The 12,321-nt window shown below is 37.0% G+C and overlaps 1 protein-coding gene across 7 annotated transcripts in view; it reads left to right on the top strand.

The window, feature by feature from the left end:
• LOC107085005 (centrosomal protein of 290 kDa-like) overlaps positions 1–12,321 on the top strand; it is a 67,950-nt gene that overhangs the window by 1,239 nt on the left and 54,390 nt on the right. For all 7 annotated transcript variants that reach the window (XR_001481244.1, XR_001481245.1, XM_015375111.1 and 4 more), the window contains exons 2-3: positions 4,878–4,955; positions 8,523–8,588. Coding sequence is in view for 5 of the 7 variants with exons in the window: in XM_015375111.1 (XP_015230597.1) it covers positions 4,878–4,955; positions 8,523–8,588 (144 nt within the window). In the remaining 2 variants the exon portion in view is untranslated. The remainder of the gene's footprint in view (positions 1–4,877; positions 4,956–8,522; positions 8,589–12,321) is intronic.

Here is a 12,321-nt window from a genome sequence, read left to right as displayed (position 1 = left end):
ATCTTTTTTTTCATTGTTTATGATAAGCACCGACATAAAAGGTGAGGTATTTTATATATATTAGTATTTCTGTTGTGGAAATAAGGCAGAAAGTTGACTAGAACAGAAGCACCCAATGCCTCAGAGCATTTTGAACATCTGTGTACCGACATGTTAGTCACCAGTTTAGTTGAGGTGTTTATATAGCCGTAACCAGCCAAGGTGTAAATGGATGATACATTTGTGACTAATGGAGTTTCTCATCGCTTTCCAGGTGCTGGTTTGGCTAATCGGGATAAAAAAAAGAGCTATCTGTTGAAATATGTTGGCTTTGATTTACTTCAGAAGTACAATATTTATTTACTTTCTCACGGTCGTGTTTATGAATAGAATATTCAGCATTTGGGGCTGCAAACATGGTAGGTTTGCATTGTTTTTAGTTAAAGGACATAATCCTAATTCATATCTACTAAATGCTATTTTTTAAAGGGGAAGACTATCTCTGCACACAACCCCGAATTCTCAATGTAAAACATGGTGGGGACTGTATCATGCTGTGGGGAGTCCTTTCAACAGTGATTAACATGATGGCCAGAATTAGATTACAGTTCAGAAGTTGAGGTAGAGAGCTGTCCTCCAAAAGGATGTTGCTCTAATCTGTGGTAACCCTTCAACAGAATTCAGTTAATATTTCATGTTGGAGATTACGAAACGTGCGACAGGAAAGAACCCAGTTCTAGTTTAGCTAAAGGACTGTTGCAAAGAAGAACTCTCCTCTGTATATTTATAGAATGAACTCCTTTTTCTCTTCCTCTTTTGTCAGAGCAGTAATCTTATTTATGATCGGAGGAATAATAAAGGTGGTTGCAGACATTTTGACCTGAACACATTAAATTGGCCCCGTTTAACCACTGCAGGGTAAAAAATGACCCACATTGATCTCAGTTGTTTCTCTGTTCTTCAAGGATCTGTCAGATAGGATTTCGGTCAGGTCACGTGAGGAGAAACGTTGATTTCACTTTCCTTTTAAATGTTTGTTTATCTCTGTGTCAAAGTCTTTTTTAAGTTAGTTAATGCCATTTTTTTTAACTTTATTTTCCAAACTAGCATTTTTGTTATTTTCTTTATGAATACTTATTGAGTCTGTTAATTACTTGGCTGTCCAAGGCTAAGATAAAGACTAAGCCATGTTGTTTGGAATCATGCAGCTGAAAATGTGCTCAGAATCAAAGTGAAAGAGGATTTTGTTGCAGATTACTCTCAGTTTTTCACTGACTGAAGTTATGACTGTAATCAAAATCTCTGACTGGAAGATACGGAGGTGCCAGGGAGCTATAAATGTCAGAGCTCCACAAGCTGATTTGAACCCTGCTGTTGCATTGAGTGAGAAGTGCATTCGGATTATGTAAAAGGAGTTAATTTGAGCTCCTTAGGTGTAGCGATGATTTTAGCGTAATTTCCTTTTGTACACATTATAATGTTATGGTTATGAACAATGTTGTTGTTTTTTTGGCTCTGCAATGAAGGGTCGACTATTGCTGTGGCTACAGCTCAAAGTGTGCACCAGAACATTTTAAGAAGGGCCCAACAACCGGCCCAGCCTTCCTTCCTAAGTGCTTGTTTGATTTTCAGTGTTTAAGCCACAAAAACTCCCAAAGATTTGTGCTACTTTTCCCTTCAGCTCATACGCCACTTTTTTCTCCCATAGTTTGTGCTTCTTGCTTTCTCCACCCACCCACCGGTCCGCCCACTGCCATGATCACAGGGAAAAATCATGTGTGTTAGGCTTTTCCCCTCCTTTTTCTTTTTTTCGGAGGCAGCATGGTGCTCTGGATTAAAGCCAGCAGGAGAGTGTAACCTGTGGTCAACTACAGGCATTTAGTGACTAACACAGATCTTGCACTAAAAGGAAAATATTCTGAAATAGGGTCAGAATTTTTTATCTCTTTTAGCAGGAAAGTGCTAAATGAAAGCTATCTTTTTATCTGAGCTTGTAAAACTTTTTTTTAATATTGTAAATATACACAAATTAGGGGTGATACTTTTTCATTTCCAGTACGATACCGATACTGTAGCTTTGAGAACTGGCCGATACCGATATTGACTCGATTCAACATTAGCACGAATCATCTTTATATTACTTATTTTATTCTATAGATTGTTAGAAAAGGCTTGATGAAGTGATGATACTAAAACGGGGAACAAAAGTCAACACTTCTGTTACAGAAACTTGTTAAGGAAGCAAAATATTTCTATCAGCATGAAAATATCTGAGATTTTAGATGCCGGCAGATAAAATACGATATTATTTTTTTGGCATATATCGGACTGATAGCCGATATTGGTATGGAATTAGGACACCCCTAAGAGATAAAAAAAAAAAAAAAATTATCTTATTGGAATATTTGCATAAAGTGTTCTGTGATTTTTAAAGGGAACATTTCTTTTTTTAAACACAAAGATCCGGTAGAAGTAGAGCCTGACGGATTAATCGGTTGGCTGATTTTATTGTCTGATTTATTAACATTAGCCAAAATGTGGCCAATATAAATACTATATTTCTGTTGCAAAAGGCTAAACAAAACTTCTGCCTTGCGCCGATTCTACTCCTCTGACCCTCCCTTCCTGAATGCCGAGCTGCTCCGTACCGCCCCCTCCTCCGCAAACACACACAGCTGTTGCTAGCGTAAGAGTTAAACATTGTAGCGGACGAAGAGGGAGAAAGTAAGTAGTTTTCTCCATGACAAGGCCTGATTTTGTTAAAAAAAAAAATAATAGTAATGAAGTGCCCCATGACTAGGGGTGGGTATTTTCACCAAAGTCCTAAATCGATTAATTTCGTTTCAATCTGTTTTTACAATAATGAAAGTGGTTCAACTGTGTCTCAAAATACTCATGTATTTTATTTTTTCCTGTTTTAAACACAAAGTGCAAACTTGTAAAGCAGACAGTTTAAACTTGAGATGTGAACAAAACTGTGTCAAAAGTGCAAACTTGTGTAAAAAAGTAAAAAACTGAAGCCTCGCACGAGCAAGCAGACGTGACACAGCAGACATGCATGAGCTGCATTATCTCCACTGCACAAACCATGTTTGCAGCGTTGTCTGTAACAACTACAGGGTGTTTGCTGGTCAGCCCCCATTTGTTTATGTCCTCAGTCAACCTATTGGCTATATTTGCAGCTGTCTGGCTTGAAGTCATCTTGGTGGTCTGAAGCATGAGATGCAAGGCCATGCTCATTATCAATGTAGTGGGAAGTCACCTTAATGTCACATATCCATTATTTTTAGCTGTTTTAAATCCAAAACGGTTCCAGACTTCAGTTGGGACAGCTTGCTGAGTGGGGTGTTACTCAGCAAGCTGTCGTTTGAATGTGAACGTCACGCATCACTATAAAACTAATCGTTGTCATTCCCTGCACATTAATTGTGCAAAAATGTAAAGGAATTGATCCAAAATTTATTAAATCAATTTTTATTTACCCAGCCCTACCCATGATGACAAATTTTCTTGTGGCTACATGCTTTTAGTGCGCCTTTAGGAGAGTTGACAAGTTTTATATGCACTAGTTCTGCCAAGAATGTTAGCATTTCAGCTCACACATTTGGAATTTAATGTTTTCATTAAACTCATTTTTAAAAAGCTCCAACTCATGTATTTAGTTGTCACCCTGTTTTGATGGTTTGAAATCTACAGCATTGCTACTTAAATGTAGTTTGGTCCCTTGTGTTCAGTGGAGGAGGGAACTTTTCAGTTGCTTGTAAATATGACAAACTAGTATTTCTAAGTCTTTTAAAAATGAATCGAATACAAACTTCTCCTATTAGCCACTTACTTTAATCTGTATGCAGCCACTTCTTTTCATTTTGAAATGCTCATCTGTAGAAGTGAAATCTAACTAGCAAAATACACTAAATGTTTATATATTCATTCCACAGGCAGAAGGATACAGTCATGTTGGAGCTCTTCATGAAGGATGTAACAGCTGTTGGATGCAGCATCTGCAGTGTTAAAGTTAATCAGGGTATCAGCAAGGCAAAAAACACAACAAATATGTCAATATCTAAAATGGCACCACAAAAAATTATTATATTTATAGTCTTATGTTGATAATGCTCAACTTAAAGTAGCTTATTTTGATCCTATATTTTTATGTTCTTTTTCTTTGTCATGAATCATATTTTGGTTATTATGTGAATTTTAATTGGACTATATTTGGACAGTGGATATCCTGCTTATCTCTATGTTCAGTTTTCTTCTTTTATTTTAAATGTTCTGTCCGATTGGATGTTTTTTTTTTTTTTTTCAAAAGCCCCAATATCGATATTGGCCTTCAAAATCCCATATCGGTCGGACTCTATCTGGAAGTGCTTTCCATTAATGATTGGCCTTTTTTTGTTTGTTTGTTTTTTCTGCAGATGCATTGTATTTATTAGAAGAAGAGAACAGACTCTAACAGGAATATTAAAAACAATGGCAAGGTGAAGAAGTTAAAAGATGATGTAGTAAACTGTAAACATCTAATGGAGTTCTGTTTGATTCATCCTCTGAAATTCGAACTACCGGTAGTTCAACCGCAAACCTGCAACTAATGGCTGTCCACCTTAAAAGTCATAAAACAAAAAAAGCTGTGGTAACTCTCTGTGGGTGAATTTGCGTATTGGACATTTGCTTTTCCTGCACCTTATAGAAGAACTCCATTAAATGCATAATAGGTTAATATTTAAATTCCAAATTCCATAATAAGCCTTAGTTGTTGTATCCTGATGATGGCCTCTTAAACACATTCCTTACAAACTAATAAAAGTTTGTGATTTAAATGAAAACCAGTAAAGAAAAAAACAATTATAAAATAATTTTTGTTTGTAATATGTTGTGTTCTGTTTGTTCCCTACCAGGCAAAACCCATATATGGAGGATGGCTGCTACTGGCGCCTGAGGGGACGAATTTCGACAACCCTTTGCACCGATCTCGAGTAAGCCTTTTAGCTGTTTTTCACATTCATGTTAGTGGAATTTTAGGAAGCCTGAGGAGATGAAGACCCATCTGACAAACACGAGGTGTCGTTGATGTTTCTTTGCTTGTTTGGTAGAGTCTACAGATTCCTGTGGGAGTTTAGAGTTTATCACTGAAAGCCTTGTTGTGAGGCAATAATGAGCCTAATATTGACATAATTTTGGGATTCCCACCTCCCTATCATCATGTTAATGGGAGCTTTACTTTATCAGCTCTCAGATTATCTTGCGGTGGTGCATCCCTAAAAAGGAACGAGGGAGGATGTGGGGGAGGAGAGGGAAGGACCTAGTTCCCACAGCTGCATTGATGGCTTCCATATGTTTTGGGAAAAGCGCCCCTTGATCTCCTATCATCAGTCTGGTGCTGCCACTTTGACATCATCCCTGATACTACTTCTTACAATCCTGTTTTTACTGCAGGGCTGTAATTGATTGCTTATACTTTGTGCTTATGTAAGCAGGTTGGTCAGGCAGACTTAACCAGTAAACTAATAACAGAGTAAAACGGCTGATGTGTTCAGTGAATGTGTAACAGCTTGTTAGTTTGTGGCTGTATTGTGATCTTGAGTTTGAAATACCTAGTTGTTTGTTTCAAGGCTCTTAAGTCTGATTTTGGTAATGACAACATTGGGTGTGTTAGAAGAGATCTCTAACATGACAAAAACATCGAGACGCACCGATGAAGTGTTAGATTGCTCATACTGATATATGATTGATTGATTGACTTTATTGATCTCACAGTGGAGAAATGTACTCATTACATCAGCTCAAATAGTCAAAGAAGAAGAATATGCAAAAGGCAGAAAAAGGTGAAAGGATATATAAAGTATATGCAGTGCGTCCACATATGACGGCTTTTTTTTTATAGTAGGATCATTATACAGGGTTATTATTGCACAGGTTGTTTACAACATGGGTATTTATATAGATGGATATTTATATAGTTATTTTATATTCATTTATATATATTTATTTGATGGTTTTCAATGTGGTGTAACATGATTTATGAGAACTTCATTGAATGAAAAAAAAAAAAAATTAACCATGTACCAGTAGAAACTTTAGCATCAACTCATGTGTTCCCGGGTTTCATAGTTTCTATTTCTAAGGCTGATTCTATTTTTTAAGCTCATATATATTACCCATCCCCATATTACTCTGGAGATGTCACTACTTCCTTTTATTTGTCACATCACTGCTATGGTTACCAAAGATATTTGTCCGCCTGTCCACCTTACTCACCAACACAACGATTTGTGCCTTGGTTAAACTCTTCTTTTTCACTCTCTTCCCGGAGGTAAACATAAAAATAACATTAATCAGCTGCCTCGCATAAATACACAATGACATCATACCTTTGAAGGGAGGGCAGAGGCCCCTTTCACAAAGCAGGTTCAACAAACTCAGACTCAAATCTTCAACTCTGAAATGATCTAGCCTAAGGTTGGAAACTCTAAATTTTCAAAATGGATGCGGTGAGTTAGTCTAATCAACTCTGAGTAGGTTCAATCAGAGTTGAGCATGTGCGTAACAACCATGAAAAGCAATTATTAGTGAAAAGCTGATTCATGTATCCATGACAACAGGCAACCGGAAGTGCCAATTTAGCAGCACTGGAACTAGCGAAAACATAAGAGAACATGTTTAAAAGAAAGGGCTACAGTTGAAAGGAGAGGGGAAATGGTTTAAGAGATTGGTCTATGGCAGGCCATTTTAACATTTATTAAAAGCACTCTCCTCCGTTGTTCCATTTGTAGGTCACTAAAATAAGATTCTTCCTAGTCAAAATCTCAGTCCTAGTCATAACTGTTATAATAGATTTCCTACATTTTTGCCAGCAGAAAAGAAATTCAGAATGTCAAAAAACAAAATTGTACTAGTAATTAAGTTTAATATACTTAGAATTGTTTACAGATTTTAAGAGGCTCTTTTGACATCAGCTTGAATGAATATGTATTTATGATATCTAAAATACATTTATTTCTTCCTAATCAATATAATACAAATTATGGCCAATAACTATAGAAATATTTAGATCTGAAATTCATTTTACACATCCAGAATGAAGAATTTTATTTTGTTAAAACATTTATTTCAGATATGTAAGATGCATAAATATACAATCTAATAAATATCAAAACAGTCTGCCGTAGACTGTTGTGAACACGATAACATTAAAGGGAAAACCAGTTTACTGGTTGAATGGTAGTGGATCAGATTTTATATTAAGGTGGGATCACCTGTCAGCAGGTGAAGATGAAATATAAAAACGTTCTAACAAGTGGGACCTGTGCATCATCTCATGGAGTTCTTCCTCGTTTTGATTTTGTCTTCCATTATACAGTAAATACTGAGTGGCCATTTGACTGTGCAATTGTTTTCTATAATGCTGTTCACAGATCAATCACACATCAATATTCTCGCACCGGTGTCAAGTTCTATAAAGTACCTGTTAAAGTCTGTGTAACTCTGTCTGGTCGCATAAGGTCATGGATGTATGATTGGAGGTGAAAGGGTAGAACTCATTGAGAGACTTTCTGAATATAAGGGACATCTATACGCATCTGAGAACCCTCTCCCTAGAAATATTGAATTGTCTGAATTGATGTCGCTCATTCTGTAATTGGATCCTCTTCTAAAGGAAATGCTGGTTCTGTTTTAAACACAATATGTGTGTAATGGACCTGTTAACTGGTTTTCTCTTCTTTTGTTCACACAAAACTACGACAAAACTCTCCTGACTTAATCAGGAAATAAAACAACGTGATTGCTTCCAATAAACAGAGGTTATTGAGAAAAACCTGCTCATGACCCGGTTAGCTCTACGGGAAATGTTACTATGGTAACAGAAACAAGGGTTGAGGAAACTCTTAATGTAAAATTCAGGCTTAGAAATTTAGAGTTTTCATTAAACCTGCTTTTGAAATGGGGAAGAAATATTTGATTGGATTAATCCTGATTACTCGGTTATGGAAATAATCGTCATCTAATAAGGTAATCCAATAATCTTTAACTCGAGTATTCAGACCTAGTCTGAGAAGGACTAATGAAGCCTGTCAGAAAAAAATCTTTTTGAAAGGAAAGATAAACACAGAGAAAATTAGGAGCAGCTGAAGCTTGTTGAGGAAATGTGGGTTGAAAGTGTTCGAAACATGTTATATTCAAAAGAAAGCCTGTGAACTTGGTTGACATTGTAAGATGATAAAGATGACTTTTTCCTTGCAAATTAAATGTTCTTTACTTAAAGTACATTTTAAATAAAACAAATCTCTTGTTTAAAAAACCAAAACTTCTTATTTGTGAAATGGTTTTACTTGAACTGTTAAGGTGTTAACTGTCGCGTCCTGTTTATGGAACCAAGCAAGACTTCTAGATATGCAGCCTGAAGGCAGACTAAAACCTCCCAAGGGTAGAAGAACAGCAGCTGATTGAAAATTTTAATCCGTTTTGGGTGATTTTTATTTATTTTTTGGTGTGGCCAGTTAACGGGTTAATTAAAGTGAATTATTTTATCTATTTTCTTACAGAAATGGCAAAGAAGGTTCTTCATCCTCTATGAGCACGGGTTACTTCGCTATGCTTTGGACGAAATGGTGAGTGTAACCTTTTTTATTTTTTTTTTGGTCCGGTTTTCTTGTGATACTTGCTATTATTAAAAGCACGCGCCGTCACAGTTGTCAGCAGGAGTCGCGCTCTGTCCCTTTCGCGCTCTGTCCCTTCCAAAAGTAAAGAAAACTGAGAACAATATATTTCTGTGTGGAGTTTGCTTTCACAGTAAACACACAAAGCTAACTAGTACAGTGTCAGAAGGAATGAAGTGACACCACATGGCGTTCATACTAAAAGTCATGTGCTGGCCAGATTGTTTGTTCTGTGGTTAACACACTGTGCACACATTGAGCAACAACCCAGCGGTGACTACCTATTACCAGAGAAAGCATTCCTTTCAGTACAGAAAAAGGTTATCTTTAAATGATCTTTTGTGCTGTTTTGAAATTAACTCATAAACTAAGCGTTTATCGTGGGTTTTGTGTGCAACCTTTTCAGTACGATGGGATTTTGTCAACTCTGTGCTTTGCCTGAGGTAGCTGTGCTGAATATTGATTTAGGACTAAAACCCGTTTTTCCTCCATGTGGACTTTAAAATCAACTTAAAGCAGGCACATTAAAAACAGCATTTTGCTTTTTGGTAAGACAAAACTGAGTTTCTAGTGTTTATTTGTTGATTTATAACCACTGAATGTATAAACTAGCCTGTGTATTATTAAAAAGAAATGCTGCAGTGCTGTTAATGTCTTGTTATCCTGGAGCTGTTACTTTCTTGTGAGCCATGATGACATGAGGAAAAAAGAAGGTTGATTTGTTTGCAGAATATGACAAAGAGGGAAAAAAGGGAGATTCATGGTGCTCTCAGGATGTCACTCTTCATCTTTTCATCTGCTTTTTGAATAGAGCATGAAAAGGAGAGGGGGCGGTCAGGGTCTCTAGCTGGAAATATCAAGTGACACTAAAAATAGAGCCTTGCTTGTCACATGGGGGCTGCAGAATAATTGATTCATGTTGAATGAAAACATAACTCTGGGTATATAATATTTGTCTGTTTTCACAATATTGACCTTCATATTAAAACCAATGGCTGTCTCTTTCTACTTTACTAGATTGAGCTGTATCATATGACATTGCCTGTACTGTACTTCCTGTTGCCCACATCAGAGCTTCCATGTTTTTGGACTAGAGCACTTTGTGGATGAGGAGGTGCCCCTGTGTTTTCCTCTAAGCCTAGCTTTAGACTCTTAAGTCTTCGTGTAACCAAACCCAGATGGGCTGTGGTCGCAACCTGCAGGATGTGGCAAAGCCTAGATGGAGAAAGGAAGAGTTTAAGAAAATAAAACAGGCAATGATTTGGGGTTACCCACCGACAGTGAACACCTCTATTTCGTATTATGTAACCCATCTCTTTTTATTATGGAACTGAAAAAGAGTCACTTTAAATTCCTTACCAGTTTGACTGCGTTTTTATTTGTTAAATTCAGAAGCCTAAAGCAGTCCAGCACAACCATGTTAACTCCATGTTGCCAAGGCAGCAGGCTTTGTCTCTTTGTTCAGCAGCAGTTGACCATGGTATGTGTAACGTAGAGCAGATTGTGTAGAGCTCTAGCAGTCTCTGTCCTGACTGTAGCAATACAAGACACAACACTGAGGGACGAAGCACGAATGTGTGGGCTAAGGTTTCCTGTAGACTCAATTTATTTGGTGAGAAACTCATTCTACTGTCATTAAAGAGACAAACATCGACGCATCATCAAAACAAACGTGCAGCCCAGGATTTTACAAGTCACAGTTTAGTCTAAATTGTGTATATAATTCAATGAGTTTGTGGGAGGTGGAGAGGTCCTCTCACAAGAGGCCATGTCAGCAACAGGTGTCTGTAATGAAACTGAGCTGAGGCTTTGCTTGTAACGCCAGGGTTGCCTTCTAACCTTCATGTTGTCTTACATTTAGCTTCATCCATTTTCCCATCATTTTTAACCAGCTTCCTTAGACCCATTTTATTATAGTCCTTGTTATTTGTTGTGGTTCGCTTGTGTTTTAAACTCTGAGCTGGGTTTGCTCTAAATCCAAATGTTGCCATGTTATCTTATTCCTGCACAACATATCCTCTCTTTGTAGGAAAACTGCAAGCAGACCTTCAATTATGTTTACTTAAACTAGTCGTTGAATGTAATTCAGCTTAGACACAGTAGAAGTATACTTTCCAACTAAAATGAGGCTACCTATTGAGCTGTGCTACACAAAAGGCTTATTCAGGGGCTTTTCTATCACATTCAACCTTTGGACTGTATTCACTGAACTTGATGGTCTGTATCAGACGTACCTTCTGTTTCAGAGATCATCATGTTGTCATGATTTAAGCTTTCGTAGTCTCATTCTAATTTAAAATCAAATCAAATAATTTCCTTTATTTATTGAAGTTTAAATGGTATATTTCTGCCCAGTAATACTGTCCAAGAGCAGAGACTGTCCTGACCAGCCTCCTTTGGGTTCCCACACAGTTCTGCATTCTTTTCACTTGAGACACAGAATCCTGCTGCCGTTCTCCTGAATCTCTCTGACATGAGCATATACAACCTCAGCCTGTGTTTGCCCTGTGACTCCTAGGACCCTTTGCCACCCTTAAATGTACGTAAATACTGCCCTTTCCTTGTCTCTAGAAAATATAAAATGAAGATCTCATGATGGTAAACTTAGTGGAGTCTCTGGATGCGATTTAAACCGAAGCAAGCTTAATATCTGTAAATCACTAGCTTTGATGTTTCATTCTATAGGCTATTAATGGATGTGTTTTTCCTGGAAATTCATGTCTTTTATGGATGTTTATCAATGGGAAACAAAGGGGTTTAATTAACTACACTGGAAAAAAAATAATGCAACCGTTTTTGGCCTTTATTTAATCGTATTTAGTTACTTTGACACAATTGTTTCATGTGAGCAGGGTAATGTATAAAAAAAGTGTTACCCCCCAGATTCTGCATACTCCATCAGCGTTCTGCTCCATCATGTACGTCGTGCAGAGTTCTTGTCTGTCATGTTAATCAATGAGAGCTGTTCGACATCCTCCGCTACTCTCCGCACGTCCCCGTCCCTGTACGTCTTCTCCGTCCGTCACCATAAAAATTCGGAGCTGAGCTATTTTTTGCTCCGCACCGGTCCGGCCAGCTTGAGATTTGCAATTACAATCTCACCAAACAGGAAAAAGAGAAAATCTGGCTTGTCAAATTAAAATATAGTAATGACAGATTAGTAACTAGAAATTATAGCATAATTCTTATGTATGTCCAAAAAAACTAACACTGTTTATTTAAAAGATGGGATGCAAACTATTGGTTCTTCAACATACCAGGAAGCAGATTTCTCATCTCCATCAAAAATATTTATGTTATACCCAGGGGCTTAAAAGTATAATCAAATCCAGTCAAAAGAAACTTCTTATTGCAGGAATGGATGAACAGATGCCGAGAGAACAAACATAGTTCATAAAAAGGCAGTTTTGGATGATCCTAGTTATCCCCATCAAAAAATCTACAACAAAAACAAAATATTTGGGCAGAAACTGCACATATACTGGATGCTGATGGGGATTTTTTTAAAGCGTCATATTAAATTAAGCGTTCATTTCCACGTTTTGCTTTTATGAATTTAATGATGATGTATCACGATGATTAAGTAAATTTCAAATGCGATTGCCATATTTTTTTCAGTGTACAACAACAAAAAGGAATGATATTGACTGATTAAATACACATGCCAACATATGTGTTTAGAAGA

The sequence above is a fragment of the Cyprinodon variegatus genome, unplaced genomic scaffold (genome assembly GCF_000732505.1).
Source record: "Cyprinodon variegatus isolate N-32 unplaced genomic scaffold, C_variegatus-1.0 Scaffold113, whole genome shotgun sequence".
Classification (NCBI taxonomy): Eukaryota; Metazoa; Chordata; class Actinopteri; order Cyprinodontiformes; family Cyprinodontidae; genus Cyprinodon; species Cyprinodon variegatus.
Note: the sequence above shows the minus strand (reverse complement) of the source record. Positions and strands in the feature narration are given on the sequence as shown.